The 19,170-nt window shown below is 42.0% G+C and overlaps 1 protein-coding gene across 7 annotated transcripts in view; it reads right to left on the reverse strand.

Annotated features, from left to right (window-relative positions):
• DACH1 (dachshund family transcription factor 1) overlaps positions 1-19,170 on the reverse strand; it is a 1,064,146-nt gene that overhangs the window by 363,332 nt on the left and 681,644 nt on the right. For 4 of the 7 annotated variants that reach the window (XM_033948397.1, XM_033948400.1, XM_033948395.1 and 1 more), the window contains one exon: positions 9,847-9,984. In XM_033948397.1, coding sequence (XP_033804288.1) covers positions 9,847-9,984 — 138 coding nt within the window. The remainder of the gene's footprint in view (positions 1-9,846; positions 9,985-19,170) is intronic. The other 3 variants (XM_033948396.1, XM_033948401.1, XM_033948399.1) reach the window with 1 other exon arrangement.

The raw sequence follows: 19,170 nt of genomic DNA on the forward strand, positions 1-19,170 counted from the left end.
CAACCTGCCAAATAAAGGTCTGAGGTTATTATGAAAATTACAACTCTGGGAGCTGGGAGAAGCTCTGTTCATTAATTCATGCTCAGCAAATTGCTAACTAATTTAGTTGCACTCCTCTGCATTAATGGATTATTTTATAAAAATGTTTTCCACAGCCCAAGACCTTTGGTGCATGCTTTTGAGAGTCTTGAATTCTAATCAACCTTAGCACTACATTAGGAATGTAATATCTAAATAATAATTGGGATGGCATATGGAGGGAAATAGTGTTTAAAATCCCATGAAAGGTGCATACAGTTTGCCGTTTCATCTGTCAATTTTACAGTAGTTAAAACAATTGTACTCGTAATAGTCTGAAAACATAGCACTACGTACTTAACACTATTCCCCCCTTTTACAAAGCCATGCCAGCAGCTGCCACTAGGGTAACTGCCCCAAAGCCCAAAGAAATTTAAAGAGTTTTGGGGCTTTTGCTGCGCACTGGTGTGGTTTTGTAAAAGGGGGGGGGGGTATATTGGCAAAATATTAAATTCAAAAAGGAAAAAGTAAACTGTGCAATGAACATATCAGAGCATCAACATGAACATAGCAGAATTGATTTCCAGGATACAATAATTAAACCACATATCACTAAACCCCGCTTTTATGAAGCTGCGTTAGCTTTTTTTTTTATCACTGGGAGTAAAACTCAGATGCTCATAGAATTCCTATGTGTTGAAGCTTCATAAAATTCCTATGAAAATCAGAGCTAATACTGCCGCGGCCAGTTATAAAAGAAGCCTAACGTGGCTTCATAAAAGAGGACCTAAATATTAATAGAAATAAAAATAAAATCAATCATGTAAACTTTAGCATCTAAAACCACAAATTACTCTCTATACAGTGATTCTAAGCACGCCAAAAATACTAGCAAGTTATAAGATAATTTGATGTGAGTAAAGTCTAGTACAGTAAAGCTAAAATAAAATAAAATAAATCACTATGTGGGGATTTCATTTGATCAAACATACACATCTTGTCTCTTTTGATTCATTGACTGATAAAATTTCCACCCAACCAGGCTTTACACTACCCTGCGACAACTCATTCCTTGCCAAAGTCCCTCCTTCAGCCACAATGAAACAGTAGTTTTAAAGATTCATTGATTGGCAAGATTTCTACCCAAACAGGCTTTACACTACCCTGCGACAATTCATTCTCTGTCAAAGTCCCTCCTCCAGCCACAATGAATTAATAGTTTTAAAGGTCTATATTAGCTCTATTCTTTCTGTTTCAGTGGGGATTTCATTTGATCTATTATACATATCTTGTCTCTTTTGGTAATAATACCCTGTGTGCTTGATAACTGCATTTGAAATTGTCTCTTTCTGATAAAACTGCTCCTTAAAATAGCATTTGAAATTTTGACTATTTCTGTTAATGCTGTTTTTGAAATGCATATGAACTTCTCTTCTTTTTCTATAACATCTAATCTTCAATCTTAGCTTTTCTGATAATTGATTAATTCAAGATATACCCTGTCGCCACAGATCCATCTAATCAGGCTTTACACTACACTGCGACAACTCATTCCCTGCCAATGTCTCTCCTCCAACCACAATGAAGAAGTATACTTACCCCTCCGTATTTGCGGTTTCCGTATCTACGGTTTCAATTATTTGTGATTTTCTGCCAAAAAAATAATTTTCATTTTTCGGGCTATTTTAAGCCCTGTGAGCCCCCCTTAAGCCTTACCTGGTGGTCTAGCAGGTTTTCGGCCAGGAGCGATCTTCCCACGCTCCTGCCCCATGCAGATCGCTCACAGGAAATGGCTGCCTTGAGCTCCCGTCGTAGTATCGAGAGATGACGGGAGCTCAAGGCAGCCATTTCCTGTGAGCGATCTGCATGGGGCAGGAGCCGTGGGAATCGCTCCTGCCCGAAAACCCACTAGCCCACCAGGTAAGGCTTACAGGGCTTAAAATAGCCGGGGGGGGGGGAAGCGGTAATTAGGAGCAGAACCGGTCTGAATATTATTTGCGTTTTTTTAAATATTTGCGGGCCAGCTCTGCTCCTAACCACCGCGAATATGGAGGGGGAAGTGTAGTTTTAAAGGTCTATATTAGCTCCATTGCTTCATTTCAGTTGGGCCGGCACAAGAAGAAAATGCTTTACCCTTTTTTATCTTTTACTTTTCTGTGGCACTTGTATGGCTATGGCCTTCACATGTGGACTCTCCCTGGTGAGTTTACTTTAAAAAATTTACTCTTCTTTCATCTTATGAAACTTGCCACCATTATTCACAGACTCCACTCATCTGTCTTGCACCATTTATCTAGGACAATTCTTACTGTACAATTAGGAGGCAGGTCCTACTCACGCCCTCTCCTCCCCCAATGACCCCTGTTTACCAATTCCTCTTGCTTCTACTCACCTTCCCCATCCCCTCTCCTCATCCCAAGCCACTTAACACATCACCACCCCACCACACCACTCACTTTTCAGTTTCACCACCTCACCCTCCCTCCTCTTGTCTCCCAACCTTTTCTCAGCCCTACAGCTTCTACACTTTATCCCTCTCATTCAAATATCCCCATTCTACCTATATGCATCTTAACTACGGCGTAGCCCCCATGCCTCTCCCACATGCACTTGTATTCTCCTACTCCTTCTTTTGCTCTCTGCTGGGGACATCAATCCTATTCCCGGTCCTCCCAATCATCCCTCAGCCTATTCATGGGGATTACACCACAATTGAACCAATCTTATTTTTGTTCCTCTCCTCCCTGTCCTTATCATGCACCCTGTGGAATGCCTGATCTGTCACCAACAAACTTATCATCCATGACCTCTTTATCTCTAGAAAGCTCCGCCTGCTAGCACTAACTGAAACCTGGATCTGCCCTTAAGACTCTGCTTCAGCTGCCACTGTGTCATGGAGGGTACCTTTTTTCACACACATCTCGCCCAGTTGATCATGGAGGTGGTTGGACACTTACTCTCATGATCTTGTAAATATTAACCCCTTCTTTTGCCTCAATCTCACTGTTCTCCTTCCTTTGAAGTTCACTCCATCTGTCTATTTACTCCTCTCTCTCTCAGAGTAGCAGTCATTTACTGACCCCCTGATAAGTCCTTTTCTTCCATCTTCAATGACTGACTCCTGGCTCTCCTTCTTTCTTGAACCCTCATCTCCCTCCCTTATCCTTGGTGACTTCAACATCCATGCTGAAGACCCCTCTGACTCCTATGCATTCAGATTTCTCACTCTAATGTCCTCATATGATCTCCAGCTGTGCTCCACCATCATTATGCACCAGGAAGGCCACTGCCTCAAACTTGTCCTCTCCTCCAATTGCCCTATCACCAAATTCTGCACCTCAATCTTACCATCTCTGACCATCAGCTGTTAGCCTTCACATCTTAATACCCTACCCCCAATCCCAACCAATCACAACCCATACATTTAGGAACCTTCAGGCTATTGACCCCGACACATTCTCTACCACTGCCTCATCCCTCCTTTCTACTACTGTGTCACACAAGTGTGTCAGTGAAGCTGTCCTTTCCTATAATTCCATATTCTCTTCTTCTATTGATACCCTCGCCCCTCCCATTTTACATCCTATAAGCCATGCCAAACCCCAGCCCTGGATGACCCCCATCATCCATTACCTGTATGCCTATGCTTGAGCTGCTGAACATATTTGATTTAAATACCACACACATGCCAACTTCATACATTTCAAATTCATGCCGATGTCCTTCCAATCTACCTTCACGCTTGACAAACAAGAATACTGCAACCATTTAATTAACTCTCAGTGCCAACCTTCACCATCTCTTTCCCACACTCAACTTGTCCCTCTGAACCCAGCCCCCTAGAAAAATAGACAAATATACTGCTGCAGACAGATTTCAATCACTAAACTGAAATCTTACCTTTGTTATCTGGTGATTTCTGGTTGCACTAGATCTTTCTTTCTTTCCTTACTTCCTCAGGCCCAATTGTCTCTTTCTATTCCCTCCCTCCTTCCTTCATTCCTATGTTCTGAGTTCTTTCCCCTTTCCCCCTCACTGTCTTCCAGCCTTTGTCCTGCCTCCCTCCAGCACCGAAGCCTGCCTGCCTTCCTCCCTGGTCCACCACTCGCCCACTGCTGCCGAAACTCCACAAAGCCTGCCTTCCTCCCTGCTGCACCGATTCCTCCTCCCTGGTCTGCCAAAAGGCACTGCCACCGCTGCAGAATGACCTCTCCGAGCTCCACCACCCCTCCCTCCCCTGGAACCATACTTTTTAGAAGGGGCCATAAGGAGCACAAAAAAACCCTTCCCCAAACCCCAACCAACTAACACTCCACTACCCCAAATAACCAAAGGCTCACTTCCCAGGCCATGTCTCACCAGTGCCACTAACACACACAAACACAACACACACACACCACTGAACTTGCCACAGGAATGGGCTGTCACGATCCTCAAGGTCACACCGCAGGAGCTGGAGCACTGCCAACGTCCCAGGAGCCTGAAAATCCCGCGGCAGATCCATCGACATCTCTCACCTACTCACACAGGTACTCAAAGATGCCTTAGGCAACATAGGCAGCAGAAAACTTCTGCACCAATTCAGTCTAAACAGCAGCAGTCTTTTTGACTTACTTCTAGAGAGCATAGCCAGTATATCTCATCCTTCACCTTAAATTTTGCTTATAGGAGATCAACCTATACATTACTAACAATGCTGGTCTATAAAAACATCAGACCATTGAGTCCTACAAGTAATCAGTCAGGGATACACTCTTCATTTATGAAAGAACTTCCAAACCATTCTCCAAAAGAGTCTCTTTTCAATTCCCAGCTCCAACACCAAGAGCTCTCAGTCTTTCTCTAGCTCACTGCCATAGAACAAATTTCTCTGCAAGAGAAGAGCAGAGGGTTCTACTCCAAATACCTCCTGATACAAAAAAAGACCTGTCCAATCCTAGACCTTTGTGCTCTCAACAAATACTTAGTGAAGGATAAGTTTTGCATGGTCTCACTAAGGACCCTCTTATCCCTGTAAGAGAAAAATGACTGGCTGTGATCTCTGGATCTCAAAGAAGCATACATACATGTTTTAATCCTACCTGCTCACAGACAATATCTCCAGTTCCAAAAAGGAACACATCATTTTCAATACAAGGTGCTTCATTTTGATCTGCCATCAGAACCCAGGGTTTTCACGAAGTGCTTAGAAGTAGTAGCCCTACTCTGCTCATACTGTTTTAAAGTATTTTCTTACCTAGATGATTGGCTTATCAAAGCCTCCACATCTCAGCAGGCTCAACAAACCCTGAATGCAACAGTTCGCCTACTCTCAGTCAATTATGAGACGTCTCACCTAGATCCCATTCAAATTCTGGAGTTCATTGGGGCATTGTTGGATATGATTCAGACTCATGCTTTCCTACTGCAACAAAGATTAGACAATTTTATTTGTCTTTGTCAGAAAATCTCTTCTTCTCAATACATATCAGCACGCCAAATGCTCCAACTCTTTGGCCACATGGCCTCTACAGTACATGTGACTCCTTTTGCCTGTTTACATCTTGGGGATCCTCAGCTGGCACTTTCCACCCAATGGTCTCAGGTCACTGGTCTCCTGTCACAAAAACTCAAGGTAACCTCACATCTGCAGAAGGCACTCCAGTGGTGCTCATCCCTGACCAATCTCTTTAGGGGACTTCTGTTTTATGTAACACCACATCAAAAGGTTTTGACAACCGATGCCTCCATGGATGGCTGGGGAGCCCATCTTGATGGCGTCCATACCCAAGGAGCCTTGAATCCTCAGGAGAAAGCTATTCACATCAACCTGTTAGAGCTTTAAGCAATCCACAATGCTCTATGCATATTCCAGGATCGTCTCCTCAATCAAGTAGTGCTTATCCACACAGACAATCAAGTAGCCATGTATTACATTAAAAAACTAGGGTGGTATAGGATCTCAATGTATTTGCCAAGAGGTGATCCAAATCTGACCCTGGGTGATTCCTCAAAACATTTTTCTACAAGCAGGCTACCTAGCAGGGAAACAGAATGTCTTGGCTGACAACTTGAGCAGACTTATGCAGCCTCACAAATGGCCACTCAACTCCAAAACCCCACATCAGATCTTTGCCATCTGGTGGACCCTGGAAATAGATCTCTTTGCTTCCATCCACAACCACAAACTTCTACTTCTCTGCTCCAGACTTTACAATCACAATCATCTGGAGTTAGAAGCTTTCATCCTAGCCTGGCAGAAGAAATTCCTTTATGCTTTCCCACTGATGCCTCTAATTATGAAAACTCTTCTCAAGATGTGGCAGGACCAAGCCACCATGATTCTCATAGCACCTCAGTGGCCTTGTCAACCTTGGTTCCCTTTCCTCCTGCAACTCAACAGCAGGGAACCCATCATGCTATCAATCTTTCCAACCTTGCTAACACAGAATGAGGGTCCTCTTCTCCATCCCAATCTGTGTTCATTAACACTCACGGCATGGTATCTCTCTCCAAACATTAGATGCCTGTGCATTTTCAGTACCAGTATTAACTATCATTGAAGCTTCCAGAAGAACATCCATACAACATTGTTATCATTTTATTATTATTAATAATAATAATAATAATAATAATAACAACAGTTTATATGCCACAGGACCATGAAGTTCTATGTAGTTTACAATGATTAAAGAAAAAATGCTACAAACTGAGTAGAACTTAGTTGGAGATTGGCAACTAACAGTTTATGAGATCAGTTGTTGTGGGAGAGATTGCGCAGATCAGTTACCTAGGTACTTCAAGAACAGATATGTTTTGAGGTGTTTCCTAAATTCCCCATAGTTATTTGCATGCATAAGTAATCTTTCCAGGTCTTTGCCCCATAATGCTGCTTGATAAGAGAGGATGTTGATGGTGTCTTTTAAATTTACATCTTCTAACCGGTAGGGAGACGACCTTCAGATGTGAGCTTCTCTTATGTCTATTGGTTGAGAAGAGGTCAGTTATATATTTAGGGGCTAAACCGGATAGTACCTTAAAGCAAAAACATCCCAGCTTAAACTTTGCACGTGCCTCCGTCCGTAACCAGTGCATGGTTCTTTAGTGGTAGTGGAAAGGAGGGAGAAAATCATACACTGGAGAATATATACAACATAGGCATAAACGGCTAGTTTCAAATGACTATTGGACTCATTTTTAAAAGAGGAAAATGTTCAAAAAGTGGCAGAAGGACATTTTTCTTGCCAAGCCCTTCCAATTTGCTATTTTCAAAAAAATATTTTCTAGACAGATATCTATGCTTTTGATTAGTAGTTCATCTAAATCTCAAGGAGGCTTGTTAGAAGAATGGTATGGGGGGAATAGGGTGGGCTTATGACTTAGTCATTTTCTGCCATAATCAAACAGCTAGGACACAAGGTTGACATCTAGGGCTACACCTGTTTAAATAACAAATAAGTGTCAAAAAAATGCCCAAACTGAACAGATCACACACACACACACAGTGGTCACTGACCCCCTCCTTCTCCACAAAGATGTACATTAAGCAGTACATACCTGCCACTACACTTATGGTGGAATCAGTGAGCCTTCCAGTCTCCACCCAAATCCCATATGTGAGGTATCACCTGCAGGCATAAAGGCTACTGGTGTGGTGTACAGTTGAGTCCAGTAGGTTTTAAGTGGGTTTTGGAGGGTTCACCATATACCATATTGGGATTATGGTAAGATATATACCTAGGACCTTTTATGCAACGTTCACAACAGTGCTCCCTATGGTGCACCACTGCTCTACTGGGATGTATGTGTAGCCAGTCTAGTACAAATGCTGGCCCCTCCTACATCCCAATGGCTTGTTCTATGTATTTTTCATTTGGCTGTGTTTTTTTCAAAAATAGTTCAAAAATATAGACACACAAAGGATAGATGCACAGAATAAACATCCATTTTTTTTTTTTTTTAAGATAGACATTTTGCAGTTTTGAAAATGGGCATGTTTGGTACTGGATTCTTGTGTTTCTTCTGCAAAATATCTAAATTCAGAATTAGACATCATATTGAAAATGCGCCTTTGTGTTCCATATCTGCCATTATCTTCTACATCAACTATCGAGATAAGCACTTAGTTTGAACTACTGCTCATTCATTTGCCTTGCTAACTTTTGACAGGTTAGCATCCTTTAAATTTATCTAGCCTATAATACAAGTGGTATCTTGTAGAAAAAAATATATATATATACCAAATAAGCATTACATACAGTAGAGGAGTCATTTAAACTTACCGATAATAATAATAAATTTTATTTTCATACGGCAGTACCTCTCAATTCTAGGTAGTTAACAATAATGGAAAGCTGAACAAAACAGCATTAAAATTCGTTATAAAAGCCAACTAATTTATCAAAAGGATAAGTTTAACATTTTTCCTAAAAACTGAACAAAACCAGCAATAGTTCAGAATTAACATTAAGATTCATAATGATGTCAGACAAATTTATCAAAAAGATAAGTTTTAACATGTGATAGGAATTAGAAGCCACAATTAAACCACTTAGCATTTTACTCCATTTGCCAGCTTGGAAAGATAGAGTTCTTTCAAATAAAACACTCCTTTTAAGGGAGGAAAAGAGAAAAAAGAACAACCACGTTATGACGTCCATTACCTGAAAGTCTGAAATGTTTCAACATGTAGCATTTCCAAATAGAGTCTTATAACTGATACAAGCAAATTTGAAAAATATTCTCGCCTCAACAGGAAACCAATGCAATTTCCTAAGATAAAGTGTTAAATGTTCTGATTTCTTCAAGTTATAAATTAAACAAACCACCGTATTCTGGATAACACTCATCTTCCTAATGGTTTTCTTATAGGAGTCCAATAGACAATGTTACAATAGTCTAGTAGGCCCAAAACCAAAAACTGCACCAAGAGTCTGAAAAAGTTGAAATCTAAATACGATTTAATAATACGGAGTTTCCAGAGAACAAAAAAACATTTGTTTTTAACCAAGGCATCTACTTGAGCATCAAATGTCAGAACACGATCTAAGATGACTACCAATATTTTAATAGTAGGATCAACATTATAATATATTCCATTTAACTTCAAGGAAGTTGCCTTTATTTTATCCTGTGTGCTTCCCAACAAGATTTTGCTCTTTTTAGAGTTCAATTTTAATCTGAATTCTTTAGCCAACTGTTCTACTATTTCCAAACTAGATGAAGCAAAGTTGAGTATATCAGTATTTAAAGTAAGAGTGTATGAAAATGAAACAGAATACACTGCACATCTAATGGCCTCTTTTATAAAGCTGCGCTAACGGCCCCGAAGCCCATAGAGATTTAAAGGGATTTGGGGCTGTTGCTGCGCGTCTTTGTAAACGAGACCGTAAATTATTAATCAAATTCTCTTTGTAGACAAAAACAAGTGCTTCTTGATCAGATGTATTAATTTATTTAAATAACATTCACAGACAAATTTCTCTAGCTCTGTATATTACCTGTAATTCTGTAAAAAATATCTATAATTAATAATTTAATCGTTATCTATATGAAGGAAGTGAAACTTTGATGCAAATCTACAAAACATTTCTTTAAATGGATCATCAAAAATTGCCATAGACTGACCTGTGGCATTAAATCTGAAAAATTTTCTCTATGTTCTTTTCATACACAACTGAAATTTATTTGTCTTGAACTAGAAATTGGCTTCACAAATACTAGTCAAAGTTTTTGTAGCTTTTTGTTATATCTCTAAACAGTTTTAGCGTTTAAACTATACACATTACCACACAGTAATTACAATTATTTTGCTATTCTAAAATTAAATAGCATAATATTTCCGATTACCTTTTTCAATGTGTATTCTTTTTGATTCATGTCCAACATCATGACCAGCTAGATCACCCTCTTTAGGTCCAGGCAAGATATTTGGCGACAAACCCATCAGCATCTGATTCATTGATAGTCCATTCTGATGGACAGCTGCTGGACACAAAAGTATCAACACTGATAAATGCAATATTAGTGTTTTCATCAATTATATCGTCCTTTCTATTTGGACAAAAGACAGGCCAAGACTTTCATATTTCAATGTATAGTATTAAAACCACATTTGGAATATTATGAACTAGTACCCAACAGTATTTCTCAGCATTAAAGGAAGCATGAAAGTTCATATATTTCCCACTACTACTACTTCCATATTAATATTTTCCATAACCATTCAAAAATTTTAAAAGATTTTAAAGATGTATTTTGAAAAATTATTAGTTTGAAACAAAAAAGATATCATAAAGGGAATGAATCAACATTTGTCTTTTTTGTATTTCACAGATAGCATCTAAAGAAAAATTGATCATATTTCAAAATAAATTTTGTATCATAAGAAAGCACAATATACCTGTTTTCTCTCCATAAAAAATATATTTTAAACTCACAATCCTAATGTGTGATGTTAATGAAATCAGCAATGCAAACACTAAATCATATCTTGCTAGATGTCTACATTAATAATTCACTCTCTTCTATCTAAAATAGATATTTTATTTTTTAAAGACTTACCACCAACAGCCCCTTCCCCCTCCCCCCCCCCACACACAGACACTTTTACAAACTGTAATACCGGCCATAGAGGTAACAGCTCCAACACTCATACAATTCCTATAAGCATAGGAGCTGTTACCAGCGCGGCTGGCACTATAAATTGTGCTACAGATTTTTTTTGATTTTTTTTTTTTAGGGTGGGGGTAATTTTTACCCTTGTAACAGAGTCCCATTGATTGTCCTCATTCCACCAGGTCTTTGAGATGCCTATTAAATCTACCTCATCATTTAGGGCGCCTTTTACTAAGCTGCACTAGCAGTTTTAGCGCATGCGCTAGACGCTAACGTCTTCATTGAGCTGGCGTTAGTTTTTCCACATAGCACCGAGGGCAGCGCATGCTAATCTGCTAAAAACGCTACCGCAGCTTAGTAAAAGGAGCCCTTAGTGCTATATACTCTAACTCTTGCATCCTATTTTTCAAGCTTCTAGTATTTGTATACAGACACTTCAATTTTTTTTCTTTGCATCTACAAGCTGCTTAGAAGTTGGCAGAGGCAATTTGCATCCTTTATTCTCCTCTTCCCTTAAACCAGGGTTGTCTAATGTCAGTCCTGAAGGGATGCAATTCAATTAGGTTTTCAGGATTTCCCCAATGATTTTGAATGAGATCTGTTTGCATGCACTGCTCCCATAGATCTCATGTATATTCAGAAATGTGTGCAAGTGAAATCAAGCAGGACAAACATTGTGATATTTTGCCAAGGAGTGTAACAAGTGTATGAAGTATAACATTTAAGTGGACTTTTTATCATGAATTTATGATTTGTGGGCTTAAGCAGTGGGGGGGGGGGTAGTCTTGTTGGGAAGATTTGTGGATGTTATATGTATTTATGTGGTTTATGAAGATTAATAGATAAGTATAATAATACAATTTGATATTTTGGTAACATTTATTGTATGTTATGATAATAAATAGCTTCTTGTAGAGGAAGGGCACTTAGCAATATTGTGGCTATTTGTATGAATTGATTGTTTGCTCCATTTGATCGGAAGTGATGTATATTCATTTGGGAAATCCTGAAAAGCCAACCTAGCGGGGGCCTAGGTTGGACACCCTTGCCTTAAACACTCCTGGTCTTCTTTCACCATTATTAAAATCTCTCTTTTGGGATTCCCTAAATGTCCTGTTTTAATAGTATTTCCAGAAAGCACCACTGGTTCAATCATGCATTGACACTTCAAAGATCTGCCTGCCTGTGTGCAGAATGGGCAGCATTTCCAAAAATGCTACCTTTGAGGATATAAACATCCATTTCTATCCAAGAGCCTAAATTTAGCTTCCAGAACCACCCTCCTACATTGTAATATATCATTGATACCTATATGTACTAAGACAGCCATCTCCTCCCCAACACTATCTTTAATCCTACCTAGGTGATACTTGAGGTTCTCTCCTTTGCATCAGGGAGGTAAGTGACCAAGCAATCCTCACATCCAACAAAAATATCTACATGTCTAATGATCAAATCACTAACTACAAAGTTGTCTTGACCTTTCCCTCCTGGGCAGCCTGGAGACACATCCATGGTGTGAGAGGATATTATATCCCCTGGTTAGTAGGTCCTGGCTCCTTTCCCAGGATGACACTCTCCCTTTAGGAGACCTTCCTCCACCAAGGTAACACTCTATGTTCCTCAGCTCCTCTAAGTCTGCAACTCTAGTCCCAAAAGAAGGACATTCTCTAATATTTAACAGCTTGCATCAAGCACACAAATATGAAAGCTCATTTTCAAAGCACTTAAACACGTAGAGGGGCATTTTTGATAGGACGTCTAAGTCAGAGCTTGGACATTTTGAGAAAGATGTTTAGAAATTCAGTAGTAAAAATGTCCATTCTCAAAACTGCTACATGTCTAAGTTTGGGTTTTTTTGTTTTTTTTTAAATAAACTATCTAGACCAGTGATTCCCAACCCTGTCCTGGAGGACCACCAGGCCAATCGGGTTTTCAAGCTAGCCCTAATGAATATGCATGAGAGAGATTTGCATATGATGGAAGTGATAGGCATGCAAATTTGCTTCATGCATATTCATTAGGGCTAGCCTGAAAACCCAATTGGCCTGGTGTTCCTCCAGGACAGGGTTGGGAACCACTGATCTAGACCTTTCAAACCTTAGTACATCTTATCTTTTTTTTACATTCCCAAATATAAAGATGTCCACATGAAAAATGTATAAAGGCAAGCTGTTTGGATGTGGTACCTAATTGTCCTACCCCGTCAGAACAGCTTGCCATCAGCTGATTGCAGGGGAATCCCTGAACAGCTGACCCGGTTTCAGGGAATCCTGCTGGCTCACCTGATCATGGATTTCCCAGCAAGGATCAGCTGAAGCCGTGCTGGCTGGTCCTCATCAGATTGTGTCCATCTAGGTCAGTGGTAGGCAAACTCAGTCAAAAGAGCCAAAGATCAGCAGTACAATGATTAAGATATCTTTTGAGAGACATATCCCGCGCCTGCTTGTGCTACAACGACTACGCCAACCCGACTGACACCCCACTCACCCGCACGTAGTCAAAATTGATTTGTGGCAGAGCCTAGAGAATGACACGGGGAAAAAATTTGTCTCCATCCCCATGAGCACGGTCCCCATCCCCACAAACCATCTGATCCCAACCACACAAGCCTCAAATAGTTTTATACTGAACTTATTATATTAAAGTATAAAAAGAAACAATATTCTGTAAAATTGTCAATTTATAAATCAGCGTCTTCTCCCCACTCTCTCTTCCCCATTTCCCTTTAGTGTTCTCAGCCCACTCTCTCTCCACTTCCCTTCAGCGCACGCACACAAAAACAAGCAAGCAATTTTATATCATTTTCATTCTATTCATTCATAGAAATTAAAGTCTAAATAATGCCAGTCACATAACAAAACATGATTTTACAAAAATAATTCCCTGTACAGTAAAGCCTGCAAGGATTACTAGATGTCTTTCAGCAGCTCCCCTCCCTCCCTCCCCTTTACCTTCGTAGCCAAGTCAAAATGATCTACCAACAATAAAATTTTAAAAAGCACACTGTACGCAGAGAAATGTTAATTATCATTTCTATTCCGCGGATTTTCAAAGAGGTCAAGGCAGATGACTTTATGCAATGTAACCTCAGTAACAACTATACAAAAATAGATAAATATACCACCTCCCTTTTTACTATACCGCGATAGTGGACTAGGTCCTTCAAGGCTCTTATGTGAATGATTTACTTTTATGTGGATGGAATTATTTTATGTGGATGATTTTAGTGTACCTTTGGAACTTTGATACTTTCAGATAAAGTCCATTTGGGAACATTGTCACTCCACAGAGTTTTTTTTTTAATTTTCTCTGGATTTTCTTCTTTGTGGATATTTTGGGGTTAATTCCTTTTGTTTTTTGACCTTTCAGCAAGCCACAAAAGGCTGACAAGGCCGCAAGCTGAACCCGGAGAGAAGACCAAGCCAGTCCCTGTCCAGGCCTTCCTGCAAGAACTCTAAGATGGTAGGCAGGGAAGCTTGAAAAGAGGCCACTCCAAGTGCAGCACACCACTCCTCAAATATACGCAAAACCCTCACATAAGAACATAAGAAATGCCTCTACTGGGTCAGACCTGAGGTCCATCGTGCCCAGCAGTCCGCTCACGCGGTGGCCCAACAGGTCTAGGACCTGTGCAGTAATCCTCTATCTATACCCCTCTATCCCCTTTTCCAGCAGGAAATTGTCCAATTCCCTCTTGCCCTATTACTCTGCCCTATTACGCCCTCTGGAAGCGCATTCCAGGTGTCCACCACATGCTTGGTAAAGAAGAACTTCCTAGCATTCGTTTTGAATCTGTCCCCTTTCAACTTTTCCGAATGTCCTCTTGTTCTTTTATTATTTGAAAGTTTGAAGAATCTGTCCCTCTCTACTCTCTCTATGCCCTTCATGATCTTGCAAGTCTCAATCATATCCCCTCTAAGGCTTCTCTTCTCCAGGGAAAAGAGACCCAGTTTTTCCAATCTCTCAGCGTATGAAAGGTTTTCCATCCCTTTTATCAGACGCGTCGCTCTCCTCTGAACCCTCTCGAGTATTGCCATATCCTTCTTAAGGTACGGCGACCAATATTGGACGCAGTACTCCAGATGCGGACGCACCATCGCTCGATACAATGGCAAGTTAACTTCTTTCGTTCTAGTTGTAATACCCTTTTTGATGATGCCTAGCATTCTATTTGCCTTCTTAGCAGCCGCTGCGCACTGTGCCGTCAGCTTCATTGTCAAGTCCACCATCACCCCCAGGTCCCTTTCTTGGGTACTCTCATTTAAAAACATCCCTCCCATCGTATAGTTGTACCTCGGGTTTCTGTTTCCCACATGTAATACTTTACATTTCTCAACATTGAACTTCATCTGCCATCTCGTTGCCCATTCCCTTAGTTTGTTCAAGTCCCTTTGCAGTTCTTCACAGTCTTCTTTAGTCTGAGCTCTACTAAATAGTTTGGTGTCATCCGCAAATTTTATTATCTCACACTTCGTCCCTGTTTCCAGATCATTTATGAATACATTAAATAGCAGCGGCCCTAGTACTGAGCCCTGTGGGATCCCACTCGTGACCCTCCTCCAGTCCGAGTAGTGGCCCTTCACTCCCACCCTCTGTTTCCTACCCGCCAACTAGCTTCTGATCCATCTATGTACATCTCCTTCCACCCCATGGTTCTTCAGTTTCCGGAGTAGGCGTTCATGGGGCACCTTGTCAAAGGCTTTTTGGAAATCTAGATATATGATGTCTATGGGGTCTCCTTTGTTCATCCGTTTGTTAATTCCTTCAAAGAAGTGCAATAAGTTCTTAGGCAAGATCTTCCCTTGCAGAAACCGTGTTGGCTGGTTATCAGAAGTTCATTTCTTTCAAAAGGTTCATCGATTTTTTTCTTTTATCAGTGTTTCTGCCATTTTCCCCGGTACCAAGGTCAGACTCACCGGTCTGTAATTTCCTGGGTCACCTCTTGATCCCTTTTTAATGATGGGCGTAACATTGGCTATCTTTCAGTCCTCCGGGATCACGCCTGTTTTCAGGGATAGATTGCAAATTTGCTGCAGTAGTTCCGCTATCTCCTCCTTTAATTCCTTCAGAACCCTTGGATGGATTCTGTCCGGACCCGGGGATTTGTCTGTTTTTAATTTATCTATCTGCCTGTGTACATCTTCAAGGCTCACTTCCATGGTTGTTAATTTTTCTGCCTGATTTCCATTGAAGAATTGCTCAGGTTCCAGAATGTTGGATGTGTCTTCGTTTGTAAATACAGATGAAAAGAACACGTTAAGTCTTTCTGCCACTTCTTTCTCCTCCTTCACCACTCCCTTCTTGTCACCGTCGTACAGCGGTCCCACATCCTCCCTAGCCGGTTGCTTCCCTTTAACATATCTAAAGAATGGTTTGAAATTTTGTGCTTCCCTGGCTAGCCTCTCTTCATACTCTCTTTTGGCTTTTCGAACCACTCGGTGACATTCTTTTTGATATTTCCTGTCCTCTTTCCAGTTCTCCTCAGTTTTGTCCTTTTTCCATTTCCTGAATGAACTTTTCTTATTGCCTATCGCTTCCTTCACTGTTTTGGTTATCCACGCCGCGTCCTTTATTCAACTCTTTTTGCACCCCTTTCTGAATCTGGGGATATATAGATTTTGCGCATCGCTCACCGTGTTCTTGAGAAAAGACCAGGCAAGTTCTACCGTTTGCCATTTTTTTGAAGTGTTCCTAAGTTTCTTCCTTACCATTTCCCTCATTGCTTCTTAGTTTCCTTTCCTAAAGTTTAAAGTTGTCGCTATGGTTCTTTTTCTTTTCGGTATTCCTACCTCAACCTTGAACTTGATCACATTATGATCGCTGTTTCCCAACGGTCCCACTATCTCTACTTCTTTAGCAGGTCCCCTTAACCCATTTAGGATTAGATCCAGAGTGGCATTTCCTCTCGTCGGTTCTCTGACAAGCTGCTCCATGAAACAATCTTGTATAACCTCTAAGAATTCTGTCTCCCTAGTACAATTTGAGCTTCCAAGACTCCAGTCTATCCCGGGGTAGTTGAAGTCCCCCATAATAACCGCGTTACCGCTTTTGGATTCTCGCTTCCATAAGCCCGAGAGGTAGAAAGCTTCCAGGACCCCAAGAGGGTTGAGATCACTTTATTTGAACACCCCTTCTTACCTAGGCAATCCCTTTCAAGAGCCAAGCTTTAAGACAGAAGGGACCTGGATCAAACATTGGAATGGGACCCTGAGTCAGAAGATCAGCCAAGAGAGGCAGAGGAAGTGGATCCGCCACCAGATGCTTCACCAGATCTGCGTACCATGGTTGCCTGGGCCAATCCGGAGCCACCAGAACCACAAGGACTGGATGTCAAACTATGTGGAGAAGAACTCTGCATACTAATGGTCACAGAGGGAACACATATAACAGCCCCTCCATTGGCCATGGTTGAAACAGAGCATCCAGGCCCTCAGCCTGACCGTCTCTGCAATGACTGAAGATGCAGGGTGTTTTGACATTGACACTTGTGGCCATCAGGTCCTTGAGGAGTTGACCCCAAGACTGAAAGGCCACGTGGCTTAGACACTACTCTCCGGGAACTAGCACGTGATAACTGAGTAAGTCTGCTTGAACATTCTCCACTCCATTCCAGCTATGTGGGAGGCTGAGATGTCCTGAAGATGAGATTCTGCCCAGAGCATGAGCAGAGCCAACTCCTATGCTACCAAAGTGCTCCTGGTGCCCCCCTGATGATTGACATAGGCCACCGCCATGACATTCTCTGAAAGAACCCTGACTGACCTGCCCAACAGAAAGGACTGGAAGGCTAATGCCAGACGGATGACTCTGGTCTCTAAGACATTTATCGACCAGGAAGCCTCCTCTGTGGACCAGGTGCTCTTTGCTGAGTGACCTAGACACTGATATCCCCAACTGAGAAGACTGGCATCTGTGAGCAGCACCATCCACTGCGGTTGGTTCAGACTTGCCCCTTGTACAAGATGGGAGATCTGGAGCCATCAACGAAGACTACAACAAGCCAAGCCCTGAAGCGGAACAGGAAGATCTAGACAAGGGCTACCCAAGTCCGGTCCTTGAGATCTACTGGCAGGCCAGGTTTTCAGGATATCCACAATGAACATGCAAAAGAGAGAGATTTGCATACAAAGAAGGCAGTGCAGGCAAATCTCTCTCATGCATATTCATTGTGGATATCCTGAAAACCTGGCCTGCCAGTAGATCTTAAGGCCCGGACTTGGGCAGCCCTGATCTAAACTGTGCCTCTGAGGCGACCACCTCTGAAGAAGAGCATACTGAAGAGGACGTATGTGGGCCCGAGCCCACCTTACCACATTGAGGGAAGCCGCCATAGACCCCCCAAGGAGGAAATCCTCTGCCCGAGGACACTGGGACGTCATAAGCAGGCAAATCTGAGATTGCAATTTGCTTACCCGGGTCTCCAGAAGGAAGACCTTCCACATGGAGGTGTCGAACAGAACTCCTAGATATTCCAGGCACTGAGATGGAGACAACTGGCTGTCGGAGAGGTGGATGACCCATCTCCGGGATTGTAGAAATTCCACCACCCAAGCTGTGACCCAGGTGCTCTCCTGGAACGACTTTTCTCGAATCAACCAGTCATCCAGATAGGGATGAACCAGAATGCTCTCTTTTCACAACACCGCAGTGACGACCACCATCACCTTGGTGAACATCCACGGAGCTGTGGCCAGAACTGACAGTGTTGTCCCATGTAGTGATGATAGGAGGCCCAAATAGGAATGTGTAAGTAGATCTCTGTCAGATTGAAAGAGTTGAGAAACTCCCCCGACTGAACCACCAGAATCACAGACTGCAGAGTTTCCATGTGGAAGGATGGCACATGAAGAGCCCTGTTGACCCCCTTCAAATCTAGGATGGGCCAAATAGTCCCTTCTTTCTTTGGTATCACAAAGTAAATTGAGTACCAACCTGTGCCCCACTCCTGAGGGTGAACTGGAACCACCACATGGAGATCCAACAATCTTTGAAGGGTCTGGCAAAAGGCCTGCTGCTTCCACATCACCTGTGATGGAGAAGCGAGAAAATGATCTGGCAAGGAACGAGCGAACTCCAGAGCATAGCCGACCTGAACCACCTCCAGAACCCACTGATCAGACATGATGTCTGCCTAATTTGGATAAAAATCTCGCAGCCGGATGCCCACTGGAACCAAGATGGGTGCCAGCAAGGAGTCATTGGGCAGGACGGGCGGCAGGAGACCCGGCGGGCCCCACAAAAGGACTGCATGTGCTGGAAGAACCTGCCTCTAGAGAGCCCAGAAGACTGAAAAGAGGCAGCCTTTCGACCAGGGCAGAAGCAGAGGATATCACGCCCATGAGCAGCACCACCCCAAGCCATTAGTCTAGGCCTATCCTCAGGCAAACAAGGCATTTTTGAATCAGTTAAAGTCTGAACCAGCTTGTCCAAGTCCTCCCCAAACAAGTAAAATCCCTTAAAGGGAAACTTTGTCAACTTAGCTTTGAACACCCTATCCACTGACCAAGTGCGAAGCCACAAGGTACAGCGTGCCACCACTGCAAAAGCCAATGA

Source organism: Geotrypetes seraphini, chromosome 6 (genome assembly GCF_902459505.1).
Source record: "Geotrypetes seraphini chromosome 6, aGeoSer1.1, whole genome shotgun sequence".
NCBI classification, from domain to species: domain Eukaryota; kingdom Metazoa; phylum Chordata; class Amphibia; order Gymnophiona; family Dermophiidae; genus Geotrypetes; species Geotrypetes seraphini.